Raw genomic sequence first — 27,883 nt, 5'->3', positions numbered from 1 at the left:
TTAGCAACCTTGTTCTCGCCGTCCTATTGGCTACTGACCAACTTCCGCTCTTTTCAAACATTAGCTGCGCAGCGGTTGAGTGAATGACAAACGTCCCCGCGTCCTCTGCCGCTCGCTGACGGAACCCAGTATGGAGGGGGAGGAGGTGATGGCGCCCCCGGCGGAGCCCTCTCCACCCACCGGGAAACCCAGAAGAAAAGATGGACCTAAACGGAAATCCTCCGTCACCAGCCTGGTGGAGAAGAGCACCCCGGAGAAGAGCGTCTCCAGAAGGTGGGCGGCGGGAGCGGGCGGGCGCAGGCACTGCTCGTCACACCACAACTCCCAGCATGTCCTGCGGGGTGGGAACGTAGAGCTGTTAGTGCGGCTGGAAGTGCCGGAGGCCTTCTGGAGCTGCTGTGCACTACAAGTCCCAGCAGTGTAATTCTCACTGACCACCACTGGGGGCGGTGCTGAGGTTGTTCCTAGGAAATGTATCTTTGTATTTCCCCTGTGCACTTACCTCCACTGCGTCTGATCGCAGCTATCTGCGGTGGAGTAGCGAGAATGGCGCACAGCCACCGCTGCAGACGCCTCAGGACGCCATGCAAACCTGAAAGACGGACGTAGCTACAAAGTATCAGGAGCTGACATGTCACAGGCGCCATGAAAACACTTTAAAACCCCCAGATAAACCTCAGCAGTGTGGCTCCATGTATAATAACACATAACCCCCACAAGGGGGCGCTCTCACACCGGCATCTGTAAAAGTGCTGTGTTGTCGAATGGAGTGTCAAACACGTTTGACAGCGTCTTTTAATGCACCCGATTATTGCGAGGGGTGATGAGGTGCGTTAAAAATCACACGCTAATATAGAGCAGACAGCGCTCCACAATCGTACTGGAAGAAATGGCGCTGCACGCAGGACTACTAATGGTAAGATGCCGGACAGCCGAGCAGAAACCAAATGGACCCCTTAATAGTCACTTGGGCCCATCAGAAGCAGATCTGTTTGCCCAGGGGATTCCCCTTTCCAGCTCCTTGAATGGCAAGCACTAATCTGCTTCTGCTGCCTTCTAGCGCAGTGCTACATGTGTTCTGCCACCCTGTCCTGCAGGTTCGGATGGGGTCCTGTCAGTGTGAGTTCTGTTTAAGCACCTGGTTCTGTTAAGGCCTAATGCACACTAGTGGATTCACATTGCGGAATCTGGAGTTGGCGTCCGCCTCTGGATTCCGCAGCAAATGCTTCCCATACACATGCTATAGAAAACCGCTTTTCCATGTCCACGAGCGGAAGGAAAATCGCAGCATGTTCTATTTCAGCACTGATTCCGTTTGGACAGCTTCCGTTGAAGTCAATGGAAGCTGTCCGTTCCGTAGCTGACACTGCGGACGGCCCGCGGAATCCGCGGCATCATGTGCACCAGCCCATCCGCAGCACAGACCAGAATAAATCTGGAGAGGTCCGCAGGGGTCACTGGCCGGGCACCAGGTTGGATTCCTCTGCAGGATCCCACCCGGATGTGTGCATTTGGCCTAATTCTGGATCAACAGCGGTGCCAGCCATAGTGTATATAACAAAAATGTCATTAAAGGGGTTATAGGCCCCCCGTTCGGCGCGAGACAAACCCAAAGAATGGGTTAAAAAAAAAAAGATATATTACTTACCTGAATCCCCGCTCTGCGACGACTTCTTTCTTCCTACTCCAAGATGGCCGCCGGGATCTTCACCCACGATGCACCGTGGGTCTTCTCCCATGGTGCACCGTGGGCTCTGTGCGGTCCATTGCTGATTCCAGCCTCCTGATTGGCTGGAATCGGCACACGTGATGGGGCGGAGCTACGATGACGACGCGGGACCAGCTCTCCGGCACGAGCGGCCCCATTCACAAGGCAGAAGACCCTTCTGCGCAAGCGCGTCTAAAAACGCCAGAAGACCCCGAAATTAGACGGCTCCATGGAAACGAGGACGCCAGCAACGCAGCAGGTAAGTGAATAACTTCTATATGGCTCATATTTAATGCACGATGTACATTACAAAGTGCATTAATATGGCCATACAGAAGTGTATAACCCCACTTGCTGCTGCGAGACAACCCCTTTAACCACTAGGGATGATTTTCTGTTCTGGTGGCGGTCCAAGCAGTCGGACCCTCGTCAGCAAGGTTGTGTTTCTCTTACACGTTTCTATAGCGGGTAGATATTGTGCAGCCCTGTATGTCACTGGTTGGCATGGGGGCTCACATTCCCCTGTCCTGTGTGTAGGGGTCACTTGCATCAGGATGCGTTATCTGCATACACTCACTATCCACGTGTTTTATGCTGTTGGGGCTCATTGACATCCCAGTTCGGGGTTCTGATTTTCTGCCCTGTTCAGGACAACTGCTCCCCCCCCCCCCCCCCCCCAATCCCGGCCCGAACAGTTGCGCTTTATGATAGAACTAAATGGACGCTATTCCCTGCTGTCAGTCCAGCATTTTGCTGGAATGTACAGGATGAAATAGCGCAGCTTGCAGCAACATTTTGTCCTGTTTGCTTGTGAAAATCAGCCAGATGTAGACAAACCCCAAGAAGTAGAAAAAAAATTATTTTTTTTTTTTGCTTTTAACTTGGATAGTTTTATAGGAAAAACAGAGTAATGCAGTCCATCTACATTTCACAGGTCTGAGCTACAATTTGTTTATTTTGCAGTATTTTGTAGTATAGTCGACTGCGTCCTGCAAAGAAAATGCGCGTTCATTTAGACCTCCTCCAACCGGGTGACACGGCATCGCCACAAGAAAATCACAGCAATATCTCATTGCTGATCCATCAGATATCGCTGCGTCTTCTCACGGCAGTACCGCGACTTTGTAGCACCACGTGCAAGGATTTTTTTGGGGTAGGGTTTGAAATATAAGCCCTACCCTGAAAATAAGCCCTAACTGCAGAAAAAAGTATACTTTACCTAGAAGTGTTGTCCGGTGTTCAGCGGCAGCTTCCTCACATTCCTGCAACTGGTCTTTTTCATCTCTTCTGGCTGGGGATTGAAAAATCCCCACCTCCTGGAAGCACTGGCTGTAATTGGCTGATGCTTAGCCAATCACAGCCGGCGCTTGATTGACTAAGTGTCAGCGCTTCCAGGAGGCGGGAACTTTCCAATCCCCGGGCTGAAGGGATGGAGAATAGTGCCGGAAACCGGGAGGAAGCTGCAGCGGAGCCCTGGACAGTGCATCTAGGTGATGTATACTATTTTATTTTTTCCCTGCAGCTAGGGCTTAGATTATAGCTATGGCAGGAGGATTTCCTGCTGCCAAAGTTGCATCGCACCGCAAGAAAACCGCGTTTTCATGCAATGCAACAGAGAGGAAGGCTCCATAGGGAAACATGGGCATATCGCCGGACCCGTGAGGTTTTAGTGTCAGAATGTTGCATGCTGCAAAGCATTGCATGTGTGAAGGAACCCATAGGAAAGCATGGGCTTCACATGCATGCGATTTGTAGCAACATGACAAAATCGTGTGACTTTGTCGCCTGTGTGAAGTAAGCCTTATTGTGGTTTTTTTTTTTTTTTGAATGCATAGCATGTTTCTTCCTCTGGAAAACTTATAGGGCCTCCTGTCCGCCTCTGGATTTGGCCGCAGGAGCCACGTCCTCACTAGGGTGACGGAGTGGCGTCCTCTCAGCTGCATGCGCCGGCCGGCACATTCGCAGCAGAGGAGGCCAAGTCATCATCATAGTGATGGCGCAGCGACCCCTGAACTACGCGTGTGCAGCCCGGCACATTGGCAGCACAAGAGAAGATGCTGCACAGGTAAGCAGGCCTGGCACCAGGTCGGACTTCGCTGCAGTAAAATCCGCATGCGTGGTCCAACCTGCCCGTGTGCAGGCGGCCTTAAAATAGACCGAGAAAGCTCAAGAAACTAGACAAAAACCATACTACAAATGAGCTGTGCTTCTGCAACCATGTTTCCCCTTCTGTGACCTATATTAAGGCCTCCCTCACACAGGCCTTGCTGAAAGCACTGTGATTTAAATCATGGCGCTTTGCCGTGTTTTACTTTAGTTTTCAGCCGCAGCATCGCCGGTTTTTAACACTCCTCATCATCATCGATGAGCGATAAATACCCTAAATAGAACAGACACCGCTCAAAAATAGCAGCACTAGGAAGCGCCACAATTGAGCGGCGATCTGAGGCTGTGTGAGAGGCTCCACTGAAAACAGCGGGAGCCACTGAAAGCGCTGCACTGAAAAAACCCATCTGTGTGAGGGAGGCCCAACCCCACTCTCACAGGCGCTTGTAAGAGCACTGCTTTTTCGGCTGCGTTGACCTGCATTTTTGACAGCATTTTCGGCAGTTATAAACGCAGCCAAGCTGATGATGCCAGAGCTGAAAGAAACGCAGAAGATGCATCCCATTCATTCCAGTGGGCAAAGCATCACGCTTTCAATGCGATGGCTGTGATTGGTTCATCCAGCGCTGCAGTGAACCAACCAGAGCCAGCACTTCCTGGAGGCGCGATTTTTGAACCCCCTCGACCAAAAAAAAGTGCTGGCTGAAAACTCCAAACAAGAGCCGTGGAGCGGACAGCACCTGTTGGGTAATGTTTTGGAGGTGTTCTTTAGTTATTTTTGTACATGTAGCTAGGGTTGGGCTTATATTTTAAACTCCCCCACCACACACCCGAAAATCCAGCCAAAACAGCGCTACAAAGTTGTGATATTGCCATGAGAAAACGCAGCGCTGTCCGACAGAGCACAGCTGCGCTAATGCTGTGATGTTTCTTGCGGTGATACTGCTGTCGCCCATATGAAAGAGGCCTTGTCCTCACACAGATGGGGATGTCATGCATCATACATAGAAGAATTCACCATAACCTAAAGTGGCTCTGGGCATGGAAATTGGCATCAAAATGGGTAAAAGGCCTCTTTTTTCTGAATTGAATGAGTGGTGTTTTTGAAGGGTTAAATGAGATTGGGCCACTGATCTCACACTGTGGGCACGCAGTGGGTGATGTCCTCTGTTAAATACCAGCAAATTCTGCCTGGGGCAAAGTGGTTCTGAGCATAAAAGCTGGCATCAAAGTGGGCTGGATGACAATTTTTAATAGTTTGCTGTTTTCAAAGGTTTTAAGAGTTTGGGCTACTAATCTTACTTTGCCAGCACACAAAGGGTGATGCCCTGCATCAAATGTAGGTGATTTCAGCCTGTCTGAAAGTGGTTCTAGTTATAAAATGGGCCTCTGGCACAAACCTGTGTACCCCCTTTGAAAATGCCAATAACTTGTGAATATCAGTAAAAAGTGGCCTTTTGCCCACTCGGATGCCAACCACTTTGGTCCAGGTTAGACTAGTATGTATTTGGGCATCACGCTGCGTAGGTTAACAGTGCTAGGTTGGTGGCCCAAACTCATTTAACCTTTCTAAAGCACAAGTTACTGATTGCAATGACTACAGTGTGGCCGTGTTCAGCGCCATCCGATGGGCGTAATCTGCCTTATTCCGCCACCGGGGAGCAGGGCAGAGAATTGTCAGTTCTCTGCGGTGAGCCTATCTGACAGAGAGGCTCACTGCGGACAATCACGGCATGTCACGATTTGAATCCCTTGAGCGGAGAATCACTGATTCTCCATTTGTGGACATTGGGGCTGCGCTTTCCATAGCAATGTTACCCGCTGACGGATAATGCAATGAACTATCGCCCGTAGACAGGAGCTCTTAAGGACACCGCTTAGTTTGGTACATTCTTTGAATGGGACCGCCAGAGGTTCTAGCGCTTGACTGCCTCCAGCGATCTTATTCAATGAATGCAGCAGCGGCGTGCGTGTGTGGCCTTCAGCGCGTGACACTTCGGAGCGCAGTATCAGTGGGGAATCTAGTGGGCGGACCCTTAATTTACTGGATTGATATGGGTAACTTGCTTTGATGGCACCACCCCTTTAACTGTGCCATAAGGGGTATTTGTTGAACTAGTACTCTTACTATTAGGCCTCTTTCACATGGGCTACCAGAAGCATGTATGTGCAGCCCAGGGTTTCCAATGGGTTCTTTCCATGAGATGTTTTGTAGCCTGAAAGAACCCGTTGGTAACCCTGGGCTTCACATACATGGGCATTGTAGTGATGATTATGTAGTCCGTGTGAAAGAGGCCTTAACCTCCTTGTAATATATTTGCAATTAAAAAAATTCCCCCGATCCACGGGACGGTCACATGTCCAAGGTGTCAGACTGCTCGAACTTCCACTGATGTCACACGTGCAGGTTGGTGTGTTTAAAGGAAACTTGACTGATTGCAGCGGGCAGCCGGCGGTCCGGCTGGATTGTCTGCGCTGACCTTTGGGGATGCAGGTACTGGATCCGGGAGTCAGGTAAGTATAAGAAATCCCTCCAACCTGCCATATGAAGCACCATAGCTTAGTCTACTGTGCTCATACTTGCTGACAGGTTCCCTTTAAAAGGGTTGTTTCGTAAAGGCAGCCTACGATCCACATGCCCTCCTCAGTAAGCCAGGCCGAGGAGCAGATCCCACTCTAGTGGACCCAGTTAGTCTGTGTTAAGTGGTCAGCGTGTTGTGTGCAATGTCCCTCGTGGGACAATAAGATCTGCTCTCCGTGGGTAAGAGAGCCCGCAGCGATCAGCTGTTGCACTACTATTTAATCATATGTACTATTCTGGGCCTACAGAAGCAGCATGATGTGCAGAGACTTAACCATTTGTTCATATGCCCTATTAAAGGACCACTTCAGCAAAAACCTATTTTCTATCCCTGCCACCCTCACGTGATTGCCTGCACACTCTGGAGGTCTCCTCTGTGTCTTGTAGCCACTTCTATGCCCTGCAGCCCCCTGTCTGGTGCTAATAGGCCCCATCCTGAGGCTCCCCCCCCCCCCCCCCCCCAGTTTCACATCAGTCCCATGATGCATCAGCGCAGCATTAGCCAGAGCAGAGGTGTCAAACCCATTGTCACTGAGGGCCACATCAGCTTATTGGTAGCCTATGTAGTTGTATAGGGGCTTCACAGGAGTGTAGGCGCTAAAATGGACGCAATGGCACAACCTTCACTGCGCATCGCGTATCTGAGCATTTTACTGTACTTTTGCCACTGCCAGGACCACACCCGCGCTGTGATTTAAAAGGCTGTGCCACCTTAACTGGTCACCAGTGTATTTTCCGCCGCAGTTCATTGCGCAATTTGTGGGTATCGGGTGCCATTGGTGCACAGATGTACGAACCAAAGTGAAAATGAAAAACAATGGGTTCTATTCTGTGCATTTTGCGCACGCACATACACTTGTGTGAAGCCGCCCTACGGGCTCAGGTTCACAGGCATATGGGTTAAGCGCTGCAGGTGTCCCGCAGTGTTTTACCGGTCTGTGACGCTGGCAGAGACTGCGTATGGACAGCAAGTGTACTATGCATGGCCGTGTATCTCACGCACACGCTTACACACAGTGTGACTGTTAACGCCCCCTTGCTTGCACGGGGTCTATTTATATGGCCTGTTCTTCTCACTAGAATGTCGTGAGATGGAAAAGTCACAGCATCTCACATGAGAATAACACATGCAAACGTGGGAGACACAGAACACGGACACGGTGACTGTGCGACGTGAGGCATGCCCTAGAATGTCGCGCTTGGCTCGCTGTCGGCCATGTAAAGACAGCCTTGGTATAAGCAGCAGTATAACGTAACATCCTCTCTAATCCGTACGGCAGGCTTATGGGATATGGACAGGCAGGATGATGGCCAGGACCCCAGCAGACAGGGCAGTGCACACCAAAAGTCACAGCACCCTGTCAGTGTAGGACCAAGGCGGTGGCCATGATCCCAGTACCCAGTGGCAGACCACAGGCGAGGCTGCAGTGCACTAGAGGGTCTCCTTTGCACAGCTTAGGACCCACTGATCTAGAAGTGAGTCTTATGCGTCCAGACCTCGTGGGCCACAGAAAATGACGTGGCAGGCCTTGAATTTGACAAGTGAGCTAGAGACTATACTATTCTTATTACTGGTAAGACAGAATTACCTTCTTGATCCACCTTTGGCCGGGCTCACACAAGCGGAATTTAGTTGCGTATTATGCACACATAATACACGATAAATGGAGTTAATGAAAGTACTTTTTTTAATTGATCCATTCACCCTTGTGTATATTCATTGTGTAGAATACGTGCAAGAAAAAAAAAGGAACGCAGCATGTTCCATTTTACCGCATATTACACATGATGGAGCCCTGTTCTCTATAGGTGTGTACGAAAACACTCTACCTACGTAATTACATTGCATATGCACAATGATTTTTTTTTTCTATGCATGATGCTAGGAAACATTCGCATGCGGAATCCAGCACTGCAGTGTGCAGGGGGCCTAAGTGTACAGGCAGGAGGATGAGCTGTGCTCTCCTCTATTGTTACTGTGATAAGAGTGTCTGTGCCCCCTGTAAACAGTTTCTATGCTAAGATCATATAACGGCATCACACAAACAGACTCTGACTACAAAATGAATCCATAATCCCAAACAGATCTGATCTGGTCAGCACTGAGATCACATGACCATCTGAGGAAGAAGAGGCCTGGAGATTCAGAGAGAGAGAAATAACTAAACAAGGTAACACTGGCTAACATATATACTGGGGGGAGAGCTGTATGAGTGAATTAAAAAAATAATAAATCACCAGAATGGTGCTTTTTAGGCCCAATGCCCACGGCTGTATTTTCACTGCGGGATCCGAAGCGAGCGTTTGCCTCCGGATCCTGCAGCAAATACTCCCGATCGGACATGCTATGGAAAATGATTTTCTATGCCCACGAGCGGAAATCAACTGGGATTTTCCACTTGCGCGGCGAAATCGCAGCATGCCCTATTCTAGTACGAGGCTCGCACAGACGGCTTCCATTGCAGTCAGTAGAAGCAGTCAGGGTTGTGGCGGATCCGCATCATTGCTGGCGTGACTGTACTGCGCATGTGCGGCGGCGCGCCACCTGGCACAACTGCAGAGAGAAGGCAACTTACAGGTGCACGGGGCAATGCAGGGGTACAGGGTTTAATTCTGCTGAGAGATTTTCCAGTCAGTCTGACCCGGCCGTGGGCGTGAGGCCTAAAGCATATAAGAAATGGCATTATTGCTTAGGCAACCTCTTATGTAAATGTGCCTATACAGCATTTACGTTTGTTACAGATTATTATTGGGGCAGCATAACTGATGATTGGGGCTCAAGAACAGTTCTGCTGCTTGTTCATAAATACTGGCAAGTTATTATAACAAGTGAGTTATAGGGCTGTACCTTTATAAACAGACCAATATTCATGGCTTTACGTCCCTGAGGAGCTCCTGTGCGGAGCGAAACGCGTCGGTCCAGACCTTTTTAACATCCAGCATAATTTTCTTTGTTATGGTGATCAATAGACCTAGACCTGATTGACACTCTTTCAGAGGAACAATTCTCTCTGTTGGGGTGACTGCCAATATAAACTCCTTTGCGTCTCAGGGACTCAAAAGAGTAACTATTTATGGTCCTTCTGATCCTGGACAACCTAGAGGGGCACCCAATATATTCAGATAAACCGTGGACAGTGACAAATATGTCCATATGTAAACTGATTGGAACTACTTGCGTAAATAAGTGAGAAGTGCTTCATATCATATGTTTTGCACCTCATATTCTAATTTATGTACTATGTGTGTCTAGTAGTTCTTATTTTACTTATATTATTGAAAGTTATGTTTTAAGGTCCAAATCAGTGAAGAGGTTCTAATCAAATTTGGACTATTCTTGCCCCAGTGAAGTTACATCAGAATTTGTGTATCATGCAGTAATTTTATTTGCCCACTGGGTGGCAGTGTGGTCTTGTCTGGGGCCATGCAGCATGGAAGCCTCTGTTGCAGGCCAGGCAGTAGGTCAGTCCTGTAACTGTTGCTTGTGTGAATGTCTGAGCCGACATCCGGCATAATCTGTGCTGCAGAGGAGTGGATGGTCAGCCATGTACTTCTGTAAGCTGTATACCTGAAGGGCAACATTCAGTCCTGCAGTAGAACCTGATGCTTTTTGATTTCTTGGGTAGCTGCTTTTTTTTTTTTTTTTTTTTTGCTTTTAAAGGGCACAAAAGTCGCTAAAAACATGGAGGGTCCCCCCCCCCCCCCCCCCCCCCCCCCCCACGGACAATGCTGTGTGATACCATCCTTAAAGGGGCCATGTCAATTCCTCTCAGCTGGCCAGGCCGCAGGTAACATGATATAGTGACTGGCTGATTTCAGCAGTATATTACTTAGACCGATCTCTCATATCTAGATTTGTATTGCGGATTCCGTGATCGGTGTCCGCGTGGACTTTCCACGGTAAAACACGGGCATTGAAAGACATGTATTTTTTACTTTTCCTTCACACATGCCGATACGAGCGGAAGAAAAATCGCAGCATGCTCTATTTTGCTGTGGACTGTGTAATGCTATCCTGACTACTTGTAGTAATGACGCTGGGCTCACACGACAGTGTCTGCTGTGCGCGAACCTCTCTTGCGTAGGCATGCAATGACCTGTGTACTTGCGGTGTGCCGGCAGGGTATTAGTGTATCTTGACGCCACTGGAAGCTAGGGGTTTGACAGGACTTCCATGAGGAACACCCCCTGTCACACGCCTAGCTCCCGATTGGCTCAAGAGCTGAAGGTCCTGCTACCGTGAATTTAGTCCTGAAGCGGCCGGCTCCACTGATGTGACTACAGGTACCCTGGCATTCCCCTTGCCCGGTGCGCTGCACTCCCTCCTGAAACAGCGCCCCACCACCACCACTCATTACCGCTCCCGCACATGCACCCCTGCTGCAGGCAAACAGGTCCACTCATTAAACAGGGTACCCCGCCACCCCCACCCTCGGCGCTCCGTCCGACCGACCGTTCTGCTTACTAGTTTCTAAATGGCGGCTCTCTGTGCAGCGCTCACCGCTCCCTGGCACTGCACCACTGTGAAGTTCCGACCGCCGCCTCACTGTGCACTGCTCACCACTGCGTCCCACTACTGCCCTCAGAAGTCCTGACCATCGGCTCTCTCGGCAGCGCTCAGTGCTGCGTCCCACAGCACCGCTCACAAGTGCATACCGCCGGCTCTCTCTGCGCAGCGTTCACCGCTGCGTCCCACAGAAACGCTGACAAGTCCTGCACGCCGGCTCTGTCCGCAGCACTCACCGATCCATCCTGTCACCCTTCCTCCACGTCCGCAGCCGGCGACTACAGGACCTGTGAGACCGCTGCCAGGGAGACAGTCGGAGAGCCAATCAGGAACAGGGGGCGGCAACCCCCTGTCAAACTGCATGTATCTTGGCTCCACCAGTAATTATGGTGGCGTCAAGATACACTAATACCTGCCAGCAGTCCCCATCCAGTGCCTTAATGTGTATGCGCTGTTAATACATAGAACATGCTGCCATTTATTTTTTGTGTGGGTATGTGAGTAGTATACATATGAAAAAAACACAGGTGTGAGTGGCTACAAATCACTGAGCAATTGGCATCATGTGGGAAAACTGCGTGCATGACACCCAATGATAATGCATTTTGTGAGGCCTAACCTCTACAGCTAAGTGTCTGCTCACATCAGCAGTTCTGATCAGAACCTTCGTTGCCCAATTCCATCAAAATACAGGATGAAATAGTGGTGCATGCGGTGCCACTTCTTTCCATAAAGTGCCAGGTGGCCAGCCAGACACTTCGCCCTGTTCAGTTCCGTCATATGACTGTTCCATTCAGCTAGTGGGTGGCTCCTTTAGCGCCGCTGTGAACAACCTTACGTGATGATTGGATACGCACACGTATCCGCGGAGTGTTCCCAGAGATTAGGAAGCGGTGCCTACTTCCAGGATCAGAGTGGTGCCTGTATTGTACTCCGAAGAACTCCAGTACAGCTGCGAACCTCACAAGTCTCGTGGCCATTAACCATTTCAGAACTTCTAGGACTTATTTACATGGCCGTTGACCTATTTGGTCCAAGAATTCAGATGCAATCATACAGGTGCCGTCTAATATTCTTGCAGGCCTGTACACTGCCCCAACTTAACCCCCCAGCCAAAAAACAAAATCTGCCTCCCATACATGTGAATGGAGGTGTTTCTACAGCATGTGCATGGATTTCAGCAAAGCCCATTCAGATGAATAAGACGGTCACTTTTGCAGCAAGCCTGCCGCTCATTAATGTACCCTTTGTTTTTACACGACTAGTCGGGAGTAATACCTGCAGAGGAAGGGGAGGAAAGCGTAATCCAGCAAGTAATGGAGTGTAAGACTGCTGCATCTTGTACTGCCTGCATGACTAACCTGCTGCTTCCCTTCCTCCCCAGACACTCGCTCAGAAGGGGGAGCTCTTTCACCTTCCTGACTCCCAGCACACCGTGGGACTTTACACTGGTGAGTACTGTCTGCTGCTACACATGTGCTGTTATGTAGCTCTAGCCCCACAAGGCTTCTCTGTCCGTGTGTGCCTTAATGGCAACCAGCTGTGCACCGCTGCTGAAAGCCTCATACTAGACTGCAGTCGTCACAAGCAATTCACATTCTCCTTTTTAGATGTCCCAACCAAATCCAGATGTTGTCTAATAGCATTTTCTTCCTCATAACTGATTTTGCAGATGTTTGTCTAGAACTGCAGGGCTGGGTTCATTTTTTTTTTCTTTTACTGTCTAGGTCAGTACCACTAACCAACTAGTCACAGTTGGCTAGCATTTATATGGAAAATGTAAACCTACACTTGCCTCCTTTTTGTTTTTTTTTGTTTTTTTTCACCCCCAGAAACCGTTTAAAGGGTTAAATAAGGGACTTATTTAACCTTTTTATCTGAACAGGATCACCATGTCTAAAAATAACCAGCTTGCACTGATTTCTCCGGCTCCCCGCTGTCTAGCGCTGCCGCTTCGGGTCTCCTCTCCGACGTAACTCTTACCAGCTGCTGCAGCCAATGCAGAGGCTTAGCACTTGATCGCATGCTGCTGCAGCCTTCAAACATTACATCAGAGAGACCAGGAATGGTGGCACTGGACATAGCGGGGAAATCCAGAGGTGAGTAAAGCTAATTTTAGAAATGAGGAGGCTGTTCAGGTAAAGTTTAGTGTCCGGTGCTTGTAATTCTAAGTGCAGCTCTCATTAAAATTAATGGGAGCTGCACCTGCAGGTACAAGAGCCGGCCACTACACGGGTCGGAGCAGCAGCTTCTGCTCCATATCGCTGTGTGTAGCGGGAGCCTGATCAGCTGATCATCCGGAATCTTGAGAGGCTATTGATGGCCATAACAAAGTTATGGTGCTAACCGTTTAGATGACGGGGTGTCCAGGTTGCCATCTCTCTTACTGGCTTGGTCCCTCATTCCTAATATACCCCTGGCGAAATCGGCACACCCACAGCAACTTGACTGTTATCAGAAGGCTGTGCGTGTTCATTTCCCATAGAGATGAATGGGTGTGCTTAACCCATTAAGGACAAGGCTGTTTTGTATTTTTCTCTTTTAAAAGGAAGAAGCACCAGGTCTTCTTTTTTTTTTTTTTTTTTTCAGGGATGTCTTATACTTGCCTAGCAGGCGCCGTCCGCTTCCCTCACGCTTGTCTCCGCAGTTCTGGCAGACTTCCTTGCAGTTCTCAGCTGCCAACAGAAGATTGCTTGCTGTTAACAGGGTTTGTAAACCCCGCCTCCAGCAAACTATTACTCTGATTGGCTGAGCCGCGGTGATCGAGAACAAATCACTGCGGCGCTTGATGAACCATTCCTAGCCATCGCATTGAATGACTGATTGGTTCAATCAGTCATTCAATGCGATGGCTAGGAATGGTTCATCAAGCGCCGCAGTGATTGGCTGAGCCGCGGCGCTTGAGAACCAATTGAAGCCAGTGCTTCCTGGAGGCAGTGTTTTTGAACCTCCAAACCGGGAAGTGCTGACTGAAAACTACAGATGAGGTGTGCCACAGCTGCAGGGAAGACATGCAGTGGAGCGGGCAATGCCTGTTAGGTGTGTTTTTTTTTTTGTTTTTTTTTTGTTTCCCTTTTATGCAGATAGGGCTTATTTTAGGGCTCAAATAGTATGACTTCCTACTATAAAAGTGGCATCACACAGCAAGAAAACATTTTTGTGTGATGCAACACAAAAGAAGGGTCCATAGGAAAACATTGACTAGAAAACATCGGAAATTGTGGCTGTGTAGAGCATGGCGTGATTTTTGTATTTTTGCAATGTGGCAGCCAACAACACATCACTAATATAATGAACCCATTGGAAAGCATGGGCTTCACATACATGCGATCTGTAGCAGTGTCGCATCATGAGAGAATCGCGTGATTTTTGTCACCCGCGTGAAACTGGCCTTAGTTAATAAACTTTAAATAAGTCCCCTTTAATGATGCTGTATCTGAGAACTACATAAAATAGAATTTCCTCCATCTGATCTGTTTCCTTTTGATAGGGAAGATTCTGAGAGCATTCTTCTGTAACTAGTTACTATTAGCTAACCTCTTCAAGGTGTGCCTGGGTTCTCCTGGACTTTAACACTGTTGACCTATGCCGAAGATCATTGTTTGTGCTTGATAACTCCGTAAACTATAAAACTTGAAAGTGCTGCCCTAAAGGTGGCCCAACCGTGCAGGATCTGTCACCTAGGACCATTTTAAAGGGGTTTTGGCAGTAATGACATTTATCCCCTGGGTAGGAAAAAAATGTTGGATTGCTGTGGGTCTGACTGCCGGGACTCCCAACAATCCTCAGATCTGTATGCCCTGAATCCTCCATGAGATTGGAACGGTGGTGTGCTTGTGTGACCACCGCTCACTTCATTTCCTCTGTCCCATAGAAGTGACTAGGACAGTGGTCACACATGCACACCACTACTTCATTCTCATAGGGGATTTGGAGCACACTGATCTGGGGGTCTCAGCAGTCGGACCTATAGTGATCTGACACGGATAAGGGTAAATGTTATATTGGGCAAACCCCTTCAAGTTAACCTTATGAAGTACTAGAAAATGTACAGCCTATGTGCTACAACTTACATACCACCAGTTGACTTTTATAGAAGTGTAATACATTGATTTTTATGTTTTTAGAAGAGGAAACGCAAAGAAAAGGATGAAGACTCTTTTAGCCTTTGCAGCTTTGATCTAAAGGTAACCAGCAGTAATTGACAAATGTATAAAAATAGTGAATTCTCTTAAATGACCAAAAAACTCAGTTACACTTCAGACTTCATTAGAAAGTTGTAATGTTGCGTTTTCTATAAAACCTACAGTTCGGAGCAGAAAGGCCCGCTCTCCTATAGCTTTGTGCTACTGAATTTTGTCCAGCCCTCCTCTAGACTATGTGGCTGATCTGCAGTTACTGATAAGTTCTGAGCCTTGAAGGTATTTTCCTATTAAAGACATGTATTCCCTTTCCACGGGAGAGGGGATAAATATTTGCTCGTCAGAGGTCTGACCACTGGGGACCTCCAGTAGTCCTGAGACCTGTGCACCCAAAATGTCCCATGTGAATGGTGTGGAGGCGCACATGTGTAACCACTGCTCCCTTCACTTCTATGGGGAGGGGAAGAGATTGCCGAGCTCCCTGATTTCCGCCTGACCCATAGAAGTGAATTGAGTGGCAGTCAAGCATGCACCACTTTTTTTTATGAGGCATACAAGTTCCTGTCTCAGAATCGTTGAAGGTCCCAACTGCTGGACTCCCAGTGGCCAGACATTTTAACTCCTATCCTGGAGTTAAATGTCTCTTTAAGACAGTAGTAAAACCCCTTTAAAACGGCTGTACAGAATTGAGAGGCACAAAGTGTTGATGAAGATGACGTTGATTTCCTGAGTCTCTAAAAAAAAAAAACCTTCAAAATTGTCCTTCTGTGTCTTTAAGACACACATCCGCAACTAAAAGAATTAATGCAATAGGCTGGATTCCTGCAGTCGGTGACTCAGGATCTTTTTTACCTCTTCAGGTACCACCCATGTTTTATAGCAACAATAACCAATACACAATGCAGAGAACCTAATGGGAGTATACATATATGCACTCTGCTTCTAAAGCTGCAGTAGGAGACTTTTATAACAATAATAAAAAGCTGCGTAGATCACTTTAAAAGCTGTCATAAATTTACCCAGAGGCACTCCAGTTATGTCAGGTCAAGTAGTAATAAAGGGAAGCGCAGAATCTCCTGTGCCTCATCCCAATAAAGTCACTAGTCACTCCATTGCATGGGTCATTTTGGGGTCCATTCAGACAGACCTCCCGCATGAGCACTGGTGTATTTAACCTGGATGTACACACCATGAATTTGTACTTGTTCTATGTAAAGCGTGAAATCTTAATCACATGTCGTTGGGTGCTGGACCCAATCTTTGGACTAAACTTTATAGCAGCAGTGCTGCAAATGCTACGTTTTGTTGACTGAGCAGACGAAAATACCACAGAGAGCCAAATGGCCAAACTTTGTATAGTCGGACAGATCGGATTTGTTCTTGAGGTTTTGTACAGGTTTATTCCAAGAATACTACCCGATCAGTCCAAGCCTGTCAGGTTATAACCTGTGTTCTGCTTCTACAGACTGTACCAGAACTCAATCATTGTTCACATGTAAGTGCTGAGCATTTGTCGTCTTGTGTAGAAAACTGGAGTCCTTTTTAATAGTGGTGATAAATAAGGCTTGGTTCACACTTGCACTTAGTTTCCGTTGTTTGGCTCCATCATAGGAGCTGAACAATGAAAACCACTGAAGTGTTGGATCTGGCATATGACTAAGAACAGTGCCTGATGGAACTCACTAACTATATTGGGGTCCATTAAATTTTTATCATGCCATCCGGTGTTTTCACATGGAGGAACCAGAAGAGTCTGCTCTCTAACTTCCTGTAATAGAGCAATGACATCGGCATGAAGGGCACTAGAGAAGCACTGAGCAGTGTAGATATGATTGCAGTAGTGGTTTATCACTCTCCAGCTAGCTGCAGCATCTCTGAGTGTCTGTTTCTGAATCCCTCTGTATCAGCTGTCTCCTCCCAGCTCCCCTCTTCATAGATTTCTATGGGCAGCATAAGTAATTACCCTCCTCCACTTCCTGTTCTCTATATTGTTATCTCTGTAAAGCCCCGTTTACATGTGACGACTGTCGGGCAAATGCTCTTCGCTTTCCTACACCCCTCTCCATTCACTTAAAATAGCAGCCGTTTAGTACTGAACGATCAGTGTTCAGGATCATTGTTTAGGTTGCATAAAATCCTGAATGCTGATCGTTCAGTGTAAACAGCAGCTGTTCAGTACTGAACGGCAGCTATGTTAAGTGAATAGAGAGCGGTGGGGGAGAGCGAGGAGTGAAATCTCCTCCAGCCGCCCTGGCCTCTTCCTGGTGGCCGCTCTGTCAGAGAGCCAGCGATACTCGCTTCTGTGTAACCGCGTAGGAGCAAGTACACACAGGGACAAGTGTCGGGCATTGTTTGCCCAACATTTGTCCTGTGGATATGGGGCCTTACTAGAAATAGACAATAAGTTAGAAAAAAAGCAAAACCCCTGGTGGCCTGAATGTCACAGGGATTTCGGCATAAAAAAAATAGATTTTTAGCTAATTTAACCTGTTTTCCGTGTGTTTGTTTTTTGTTTTTTTTTCTTCCTTCCAAGCATAAATGCTTTGGACACATACTCCCACGCTGAAACAGAGTCAGCCTTGGATTTTGTACTTGAGAAAGGAGCATTTAAAGTTTTGAAGTGTGTTGGACTCTGTATTGTTTGTTAATAAATATCCACTTTCTTTAAGTACTAAGGATTTATCACTTCCTTACTATCTTCCCCTATGCACTGCACATAGTGGTCCCTCTCAGATGTGATGCCTTCTGCATCTTTTAAATTAGTTTGGTACTTTGGACACCATGAGCATAGTTTATTTATTTATTTTTTTGTTGTCACGGACCGTTTTCTGATTTTCACTGTTGCTAGTAAACCCATCGAGACATCTTGATGGCCAAAGTGCAGTGACCATTTAAGGGACCCCATTGTACTAATATACTGGGACCCAGAGATGGCTTCACAGCGCAGTATTAGAGCTGACTTTACACCATGACCGTCCTCTCTAAGGGCCCTTTTACACAGGAAGACAGTCGGGTAAATGTCTGCATGAGCGCTGATGTCACTGCTAAGGTCGTTATCACTCGTGCAGAGCGTTTACACTGATGGACTTCACTTACTGGATCGCGGGCTTCTCGCCCAGCGCTACACCTTCTTTGTGAAGCAGGGAGCGTTTACACAGAATGACAAGCTCGTGATCCAGTGATGGTGTCAAAATTGCTGTCAAACGCAGCGTTTTATCTACACTGTGTGCGAGTGGCCTAAGTCAACAATAAAAACCTGGAAACGAATAATGAGCTTTTTTTTTCCTCTGCATTACACTGCACAATTAGCGCTTACATTTGTTAGTTTGAATGAATTTTGAGTGCTAATCGTCCCGAGTAAATGGCTCATAACTTGTGTAGCAGAATATTGGGTTAACACATTGTAACTATTACTAACGACAGTGTGGTATAATGAAACTATTTAGTATCTGTATAGACGAGCTTATTTCAGATACATGAAGAAAAGCGTACAGCACTTGTAGTGCATCTGTGGCACTTTAAGATTGTAAGCTCCTTTGACTAGGACTCTTAAAGGAATCTGTCATCATGTTTATACATTACACCTTTAACAGTGCTGCTAATGAGATTGCCTTATCGCTGGTTAGTTCTGCAGTACATGCCTCGGTAGCTTTTACAATCTGCTTTTTGAAGTTTTCCCGCTCTGTATTAAAATGAGTTGAAGAGTCAGATTTTTTTCGCTGCGCCAGGTACACCCGTGTTTTGGATTTTTTTTCGCTGTAATTCCGCGCAGGTGCCGTAGCAAACCCTGCCTGCACACCTCAGCTGTCCCTTACTTGCTGAGACGTCAGGGGCGTAATGTGCACACGCCTTAAGGATGATTACTCCCACAGTCATCTGACCTTGGACAGCGGGAGTAACCCTCCTCAAGGTGCACGTGCAGTTACGGCCAGTAAGGGAGAGCTGAGGTGGGCAGGGTTTGCTACGGCACCTGTGCGGGGTAATGACTAAGAGAAATCTGCATACGTGCCTGACGGACAATCTGACATATACAAGCTCATGAGAATACCGCGTGGGAAAACTTCAATAGCAGCTTGTAAAGTACCGGGCCACGGATTACAAAACCAAATGGCAATAAGGAAATCTGATTCACAGCGCTGTTCAAGGTTTATTGTAGATTGCATTGTAAAAACTTCTTTGACAGGTTCCCTTTAAATAAAAGTCTAGTGCGTAGGAGCTTACAATCTATAGTGTCACAGACGCACTACAAGTGCCATATACTTGTCCATACAGATACAAGTTAGTCTCCCATTACTGTAGTAACATCTGTCCCCGTCTGTATGTACTAGCTGTGGTCTCTGCTCCTGTAACCTGATCTGTGCAGTGTAGGTGTACCAGCTGTCAGACAAATGACATGGCATTCCCCGGGAGCCGCCCAGAAGGCAGCTGTGCCAGCTCCTCCCAACATTAAGTTTAGCCCAGTTGCTGCACTTTGTGGAGCTCACTCCATTAGCAGTAAGGGAAGTATGCAGTATGGGAAGGAGCTGTGAGTGTTTCTTAGCACACCGGAGACTCGTCTATGAATACGTAGAAGCCCCGCAAGGGCTTAGGCTTCAAACGTGGATTAGTCGCTACTCGTGCGAGGAACCTATTATAAAATATGGTGGCTCATGATGAAATTGGTGGCCTCTTGCCTATTAAAAGGACTATTCAGGTGATAGCCGTTCAGAATCAGGCGTCAAAGGAATTTGAGGTAAGTCCTGGTTAGTGGGGGCTTCACATAGAGCTGCAACTTTGCCTATGCATGTGTATATGTGTATGTATGTATATAATATATAATTTTTTTATATACTGCATTTTAGTGCAGCAGGAGCCTTAGTGGTTATGTTGTACTTTGTACTTCTTTCTCAGTCGTTGTATAGGGTTGTGTTCTCACGTTCCCCCTAGTACAACATCCGTTCTTATGAGCCCCCTCGTGTTTCAGGGGGTTGAGAGTAATGGAGTCCCGTTGAGTCCTTCTCCTTGCAGCTTTCTATGCAGCCGCCTGTTGAGGCTGTACAGAAGTGTCTTGCCCTGCAGGAGAGGAAATGCTTCGGTCAGTCATGACCATGCTTCTTTGTACTGTTAACCACTGTTGAGCCTTATCTGTAGCTTCAGTTTGTTTTCCTGTCCGCTTCTTGTATACTTAATCTTTTGAAGTGATTTTCCTCAATGCCCCCTTTCAGGAGGGAACAGTGTGACATTGTGCGGCCAGTCTGTAGCACTCATGTCTTCAGCATATGATGAATAAATATCTAGATGCAGATCAGCCATGCATTTTATGGCATTTTGCTCTGGAGCGTAGGAAGTACAGCTGTTACATTCAGCCTCCTATGTGGGGGTCTCACACTGAAGACCCCCATGTACAATAAAGGTGCTGATCAGTTGTGGCAAAATAAGAATGTTATAGACTGATGTTTGCTAATCCGCCACGGCAAGTGTTCTCAGACTTGTGGTGGAATGATTAATATGATATGGCTGATGATTATTATTTCATTGGGGTGGCGTTCTTTTTTTTTTTTTTTTTTTTTTTTTTACGGCAGACAAGGTCCTTGGACATGAAGAAGTTTTAGGCATAACACCCCTTTCCTGAACAGTTGAGTACACAGATCACATCTTACTGACAGTTGGTTTTTGATCCATTCAGACAAGAAGCTCCTTTGTTCCCTCATATGTTAAAATGTGGTTCCAGCTGAAGCCTGTGGCTCTAACATTATGCAGCAGGAGGGCTTTCACACCTGTCTATCAGTGGGCCTATCTGCTTCACTACTTGGGGAAAGAGAGGAAGTTTTCTTTTACCTTTTTACTATGCATACAATGATGTGAGCCATTGTAGAAGTACAATCTGAAGATAAGACTTGTTACAGAGTGACTGATATTGGTGCATTGATAATGGACTGAATGGGGAGGCTTTTATCCACTTCCCTTACAGATGATGATTTCATTAGGGAAGTAGGTGCTCACACTTCTGGGTTTTAATTCATGAAATGATTAAAAACTATGATATAAATGGCTTCCTGAAAGTGAGGCTTAAAGCGGTGGAGCTATGGAACATGTGTTAGCAGATGATTTTTACTAAAGGTCTGGTGTTCTGCTGTGAAGTGATCAGAAGGCTGCACACGTACATTCGCTACGCTCATACAGAACGGCGGAGAATCCCCAGTTAGGGCTCGTTCACATCTGCGTTAAGGCTTTCCATCTCTGTTCAGGTCTTGGAGCAAAGAAACTAACTTCATTAAAACTGAAATAAACTTTTCTGGCTTCGGAAAAAGGAAAGCTTTCAGTTTGCTTCTATCTCATTAGATTGCCTTTTTTTTTTTTTTTTTTTAATAAGGGACGACTGCGAATTTAGGATTTTAGAATTGTATTCTGACATATGAAGTAAGGCTTACTGACCTAGTAAAAGTGCATGCAGGTTAATGCTCCACAAAGTTACTGTTCTTCAGGCTTGGTTTCAACTTCATTTGTTCTTGGCCCGTACCCAAATAAATGTCTTGTCCATGCAGTAAGGCTCAGCCATGTTTTTGGCTGGTAACCTTTCGCTACACTTGGTTTGCCTTGCCCTTTGGCATATTGCTGTCCATTCTTTTGAGTTGCGGAGTTCCTGTTAAATATTGATCTGGGTGGAATTACTCCTAGGTATACTTCTATGTGAAGAGCTTGCCCTTTGACCGTTTACTTGGATTACTTGTGTTGTTCTACTTAATGCAGCTTGCGTGCAGACTGGGCAGACTCCGTAGGCCAGTTTTGTCGGAGTTTCATTACTTGCTAGTTTAGCATTTCATATTTCCTTTGTGTTGAAGAATGTGATTTGATTGCATTCTCATAGCAGCAAGGATTGAACATGGCTTCAGGCTAACTGTAATGTACGTGTTTTTCTGTGTTTTCAGGAGCCGAGCAACAAGAGAGTACGGCCTTTAGCACGCGTAACATCACTTGCAAATCTGATATCGCCTGTGCGAAATGGCGCAGTCCGACGTTTTGGTCAAACCATACAGGTAAATTAAATGTTCTGAGATGCCACCAAGTACCGACCATTAAATATCAGTAATTAATGGTTTCCAGGTTATTTTTACAAGTCTCAGTAATACATGGCCCCATTTTGTAACTAGCACTCGCACACCTAGGGGCCCATATTGCAGGAACATGGCACTGCTTTTCTCCAATATTGACATTGGAGAAAGTTGTGTCCTATGACTTATGCTTGTAATGAAGAGTGCCTCTTTGACTTAACATTGTAGAGTCGTGAAAATAATATGCCTTCAAATCCTTAAAGTGTGTTGTGTTTCTTTTTTTTGAATTCGGCAAATGCTGAGTAGTTTCTGTGTTTCCTTTCTAATAGTCTTTTGCAATGCGAGCTGAATCCAAGTCTCCAAGCAGTGCACACAAAACGTGTAGCAGAATGGCTGCACCGACTCCTCCAAAGCGAAGAAATAGCGTCCTGTGGTCTGAGATGTTCGACGTCAATATGAAGGAATCCTTGAGCACCAAAGAAATTAAACGGCAAGAGGTACACATTATTGTACTACAAATTCTATATTAAGAGCATAATGTGGAGAACGGTTTCTTAGACTAAGGATCGAATAGACTCTTGCTATAGTTTAGTATTACTACTTAGATGAAATATGGGGTTTTGGAATTACACATGGGCTCAGAGTGTAAACCATTATAACTACAATTCCCATACTTACATCCTACTGTCATTTATTTCATTTAAAGGCTATATTTGAAATGACCCGAGGAGAACAAGACCTTATTGAAGATCTTAAGTTGGCAAGAAAGGCCTACCATGACCCAATGCTTAAGCTATCAATTATGTCTGAGGAGGAGCTGGGACACATATTTGGAGATCTGGATTCCTACATTCCTCTGCATGAAGGTACGTTAGAAGCTGCATGCATTGTGATTTATTGTTCACCCTTTCGCCAAGTGTTTGCTTTATAACGAATACTTTTTTTTGCTTAATTTTAGAGTTTCTAACTAAACTTGGAGAAGCAACAAGATCAGATGGAACAGTTGGACAAATCGGTCACATTCTTGTAAACTGGGTAAGTTCTCCTGAATTTAGTCTTAAGTCACTTTTTCATACAAAATAACTGCCTAGTATAGTGTATATTTTACTTTGTTTTACTAAAAATATATATATTTTTTTCTCCTTAGTTGCCACGGCTCAATGCTTATAAAGGTTATTGCAGTAACCAGTTGGCAGCAAAAGCTCTTCTGGATCAGAAGAAATTGGATCGTAGGGTGCAGGACTTTTTACAGAGATGTCTTGAGTCCCCTTTCAGTCGCAAGTTGGACCTGTGGAGCTTCCTTGATATTCCAAGAAGCCGTCTTGTCAAATATCCCCTGCTTCTGAAAGAAATTTTGCGACACACTTCTAAAGACCATCCAGATGTGAAGAGTTTGGAGGAAGCGGTAAGTTGTGAGACTGCAGCACTCTTAATAAAAAAAAAATATATATCACATGATGATGAAAAGCCGTGGAGCTAACTTTTTTTGGGCAGTGGAAAAACCACACCAAGGTTCCTTTTGGGTCTCCATGCTGAAGTAATGTTTACAGGCTGCAGTCAGCCTTAGTCATCTCATAAATTGGCTGCTGCAGCCAGTGACGAGGCTCAGCAATAGTCACTGGGTTCTGTCATTTGGCTGCAGCAGCAGACTTATGGCATGTCGCAGGTTGACTTGCACTCTGTAACCGTTACGTCAGCATGGGGATCTGGAACTGCCGACAGCAGGGGGCGGCAGGGAGGATGAACTCTTTATTATGTTGTGTCCATGGGGAACAGGGTTTTATAAACAAGCTGGATCTCTGACAACTAATTAAGGCTCTATATGAAACTAGGCCTTATGGTGTGGTTATCTGTGTCATACCTAGGAGAACGGTGATCAACCGCCTGGAAATGAGGAAGGCAATGATCCACTAAATCAATTATCCTTTTTTAATTTCACTTTGTTAATGCAAATCACGTTGCCAAATAACCACGCTGTCACATGATCGGCTACTAGTTATGTCTCGACTGGAATTTTTGAAAGAATAGTACCACTTAGCTAGTATGGCTCCTGTACAGCAGAAATAAATGTGGGAGATGTGGAGGGTCCTTTTAAAAATGTCTTACCTTTCCACACTTCAACCTAAATGTATTAATAAAATGCTGAAAGAGTGACATACATTTCCTTTTGTCTCCATTTACAGCTTTGCTTAATCCAGGGTGTTCTTGCAGACATCAACTTGAAAAAGGGGGAGTCTGAATGCCAGTACTACATCGATAAGCTAGAGTACCTCGACGATAAACAGAGAGACCTGCGAATAGAATCGAGCAAGTCACTACTGTGTCATGGAGAATTAAAGAATAAAAATGGCCATGTAAGTGTAACTGGTGATTACATGAGACTTTACTGCTCCTAGATACTGTGTAAAATGATGCCATGTGGTTCGATGGCATTCTTCTTGGTGCAATGCTTCCAAAAGAATGAGACATAAACACTGAGATCATATATTCAAATGTGCTAGCTATGTAAATGTCCTATATTTCCTGCTGTGTGTCACGTTACACGTGGTGCTATAACAGGATGACCAGCTATTATAGCATTTAGTAAATTGTTACAGTAGGACAGGCAGTGACTTAATTGAATGACGTGAGGGGAAACTTTTATGTTGTAATGCAGTCACCAGTTATAAAGCTATGATTTTAGGTGACAAGAAAGTAGAAAATATCTTTAGTTTAATGGCTTGTTAAAATCAGTGCTGACTTTTCAGTTCAGAGCTTCCATTGCTGAAAGCGCCATTTCCTCCTGCATAATGCCGGACAGAAACTGGCTCCATTATAGTCAATGGAGTCTGTTCAGTGCTGTTAAGTTTCATCATAAAACTGATCCATTCAGCCAGTGGATGGTTTCCCTGCGCCTTTAAGGAAGCCCCCAGTTCAGATGTGAATGAAGCTTTAAAATCCAACTATGCCCATCTGTTCTGTACTTTGTGATGAAGACAAAACTTTGCCATAACATGGAATAATCTAATAAAATGTTTTTGCTTGTTTACAGAAGCTGTACCTGTTTCTTTTCCAAGACATCCTGGTTCTGACACGCCCGGTTACACGGAATGAACGTCTCTGTTATCAAGTTTACAGGCAGCCAATACCCGTCCAAGACTTGGTGTTGGAGGATCTTCAGGATGGCGATGTAAGAATGGGAGGCTCCTTCAGAGGGGCGTTCAGCAATTCAGATAAAGGTAAGCTTAGTTGCATTAGAATGTTTGTTTTAATGTCTGTATGCTTTGCTGCTCTGTAGCACGTTCGCTTTTTATGACTAGGGAGGCTTTTAAATGATGAATTACCTAAGGGTGCTATTGCATGAGTGCTTGCAGATGCTAGCATTTGCATTGCACGTGCAGCTCAGTAATTGGCTCCACATATCTAGTGTGAGCGGTGCTCTGTAATAGTGCCCTAAGAATAATGACTTGGCTCTTTGAAGGACTCCACCTAACACATATATAAAAGTGTTGTACAGGTGTGGAAAGCTCATAAAATCTTATATTCTGCCTCTTTCCTGTAATAACTTTAACAGGAAAGCAGCTGTATATATGTTGATAATGACAGTTGATCAGCTCTACAGAACTGATGGGAACCCAGCATTTAAAATGTAACCGTTTTTTATTTAGTTCTAAACAATTTCTTTTAAAGGAGTTGTCGAATTTATTTATTTTTTTTCTCTAAAACATGTTCTGTATGCAACAAAACAAACAGCCTCTCCCTGCTGTGTCCAGCATTGCCACTTCAGGCTTCCCCAGTGACATCGTGTTTACAGGCTGCAGCAGCCCATTTATGGGTCGTCATTGGCTGCAGCAACCTATGATTTCCTGGATGCAGGCTGACTGCAGCCTGTAAACAAACACCAGGCATGGAGCACTGAGCAGCAGTGCATGAGATTCAGCGAGTCTAAAAAAAGTGAGTACATGTCAGTGTGTTATTGCATGGAGAACATGTTTTCTGAAAACAAAAATCCTGGACAATCCCTTTAAGCTGTGGGCCTCACTTTTTTTTTTTTCTTTTTTTTTGCATGATGGTTATTGTATATCTCAATCATTTTTTTTTTTTTTTTTTTCACCTTTTAGCTAAAAACATCTTCAGAGTTCGGTTCCAAGAAGCCTGCCTCGGCCAAAGTCACACACTCCAAGCCAATGACATCTTTCACAAACAACAGTGGCTGAACTGTATCAGAACAGCAGTTGCCCCATACCAGCATGCATCACCAACCGAACTAAAAGAGCTGCCCGACCTCAGTGAGGAATGTGAAGAAAATCAGCCGCCGGTGCCAAAGTCCAAAATACAGAGGCGATCATCCACCATTTCTTCCATCGTAGAAATGGACATTGAAGCAAATGCTGACTGTAGTATTGTGGACTCACCAGATGATAATACGAAGGTTGGCAAAACTCAAAAAAGTGTCAGTCGGAAAACACGAGAGAAGACGCAAAGCATGAAACGAAAAGAAACTTTGGTTTAAGTTGAAAATTGCCTTTTGGCTGGACTTGTGTTTATAGATATGTACATTTTCTTTTTTTTTTTTTAAATGTGAGTATACTGGTATTGTGTCATGGATCCTACTGTATGTTCCCTTTCAGTGGCAGCTACTGGTATGCAGTTAACACTGTTAAAGTAGAGTCTTTTTTCCACAGCCCCCAAGAGCACGGAATAATAACAGGATTTAAAACCGTATTTATGGATAACATCCCGGCAATGACAGTCTTGAAATGAGTTCTCACTTTAATTGTATGGCATTACAACTCTTACATGATGCTAAATCTGTTGGCCAATGCTTGTAGCGTTGAGGGAATCCAAGCGTGAAATGGGATTCAGTATCCACCTCCATATTTGGTGTTTTGTTGATCTTGGAGTTCTCCGCCAGTAAGGTCTTGAAATACACTTAGACTGTAATCTGAGCCAGTCATTTTATTCTTTTTCAGAATGTCAAATACCCAAAGCGTTGTTGTTTTTACTTCTGAAACTTGTCTGAGCAAATCCTGAAAAGACTCTGTTTTAGCAGGTTTTCCATGTTACCTACTGGAATTCTTCTCCTTTTGTTTACTGTACATTCCTTCATCTGTGTTTTGTGATAAGTATTTAATTTTTTAAGTAGCGTAGAGGGCTTTCAAAACCATTTTATTGTAGCTTTGAAGATTAGGATCACCCATTGACTTCCCACAGATGCAGTTTTTTTTTTTTTTTTCTCCAAACACGGCAGTTGACTTAAATACTGTCAGTTTTTTTAAAAAAAAACTTTTTTAAAGTTACTTTTGTATTTTTTTGAAAGTGGGTATTTTGTAAGAAAAGTAGAAACTAGTGAAGGATCTAGGAGATGTAGACTCTGCAGAGAATGAATACTGTGTTTTGGTGCGGAACTAGATTTGATGGGCCATGTATGTGGCAAATGCACGAGTTAGATGGGCGTTCTGTATGTTGTAGAAGGTCAGAGGACGTATGTTGTGAAAAGAAGCAGATATTGACTAACATAGTTGGCTATGAAATGGTAGATGTTTTTACCATATTTAATCATAGGTATTTTGGAAGAAACTAATTCATTGTAATGTGAATTGTAAGTCACAAGAAGTAATTTTTCCCATTTTGATTGCAGCTAGTGGACCGGCATTGTACAGAAATTCACTGCTGTTATTGTGCTGTAACCTTCATATACTGTAAATACGTCTGTATCTGGAGAAGCCTGTGATGCACTGTGGGGTTTTCAGTCACTGTACATAAATGAAATATGTAAATGTCTGTACAGCAATACATCTTCAAGTACAATAAAAAGAAATCCCTCAA

At 45.4% G+C, this 27,883-nt stretch overlaps 2 protein-coding genes across 4 annotated transcripts in view; one reads left to right on the top strand and one right to left on the bottom strand.

The window, feature by feature from the left end:
* The window catches only part of LOC136612052 (tubulin alpha chain-like), a 55,942-nt gene extending 55,374 nt beyond the window's left edge, over window positions 1-568 (bottom strand). Inside the window, exon 1 of the mRNA XM_066592130.1 lies at window positions 503-568. The gene's annotated coding sequence lies outside the window, so the exon portion shown is untranslated. The remainder of the gene's footprint in view (window positions 1-502) is intronic.
* NET1 (neuroepithelial cell transforming 1) lies at window positions 93-27,883 on the top strand. Of its 3 annotated transcripts, none has more exons than XM_066592127.1 (11): window positions 93-273; window positions 12,287-12,353; window positions 15,030-15,089; window positions 21,953-22,060; window positions 22,405-22,572; window positions 22,782-22,941; window positions 23,034-23,110; window positions 23,223-23,480; window positions 24,259-24,429; window positions 25,107-25,293; window positions 26,176-27,883. In XM_066592127.1, exons 1-11 carry the CDS (start codon window positions 131-133, stop codon window positions 26,565-26,567), a joined length of 1,791 nt encoding a protein of 596 aa, XP_066448224.1. In that variant the 5' UTR covers window positions 93-130; the 3' UTR covers window positions 26,568-27,883. The 3 variants fall into 3 exon arrangements, with proteins under 3 accessions (XP_066448224.1, XP_066448225.1, XP_066448226.1); XM_066592128.1 differs by lacking the exon at window positions 93-273 and adding an exon at window positions 10,113-10,183; XM_066592129.1 differs by lacking the exons at window positions 93-273; window positions 12,287-12,353; window positions 15,030-15,089 and adding an exon at window positions 19,514-19,776.

This window comes from Eleutherodactylus coqui, chromosome 2, assembly GCF_035609145.1.
Source record: "Eleutherodactylus coqui strain aEleCoq1 chromosome 2, aEleCoq1.hap1, whole genome shotgun sequence".
Taxonomy (NCBI): Eukaryota; Metazoa; Chordata; class Amphibia; order Anura; family Eleutherodactylidae; genus Eleutherodactylus; species Eleutherodactylus coqui.
This window is presented reverse-complemented; position numbering and strand designations above follow the sequence as displayed.

Bases quoted from the DNA above. Each gene is read 5' to 3' on its own strand.
- NET1 (XM_066592127.1), top strand. From the start codon at position 131: ATGGAGGGGGAGGAGGTGATGGCGCCCCCGGCGGAGCCCTCTCCACCC. The intron at 15,090-21,952 runs GTAACCAGCAGT...CTGTGTTTTCAG, and splicing joins TTTGCAGCTTTGATCTAAAG to GAGCCGAGCAACAAGAGAGT. The intron at 22,573-22,781 runs GTACACATTATT...TTTCATTTAAAG, and splicing joins AAGAAATTAAACGGCAAGAG to GCTATATTTGAAATGACCCG.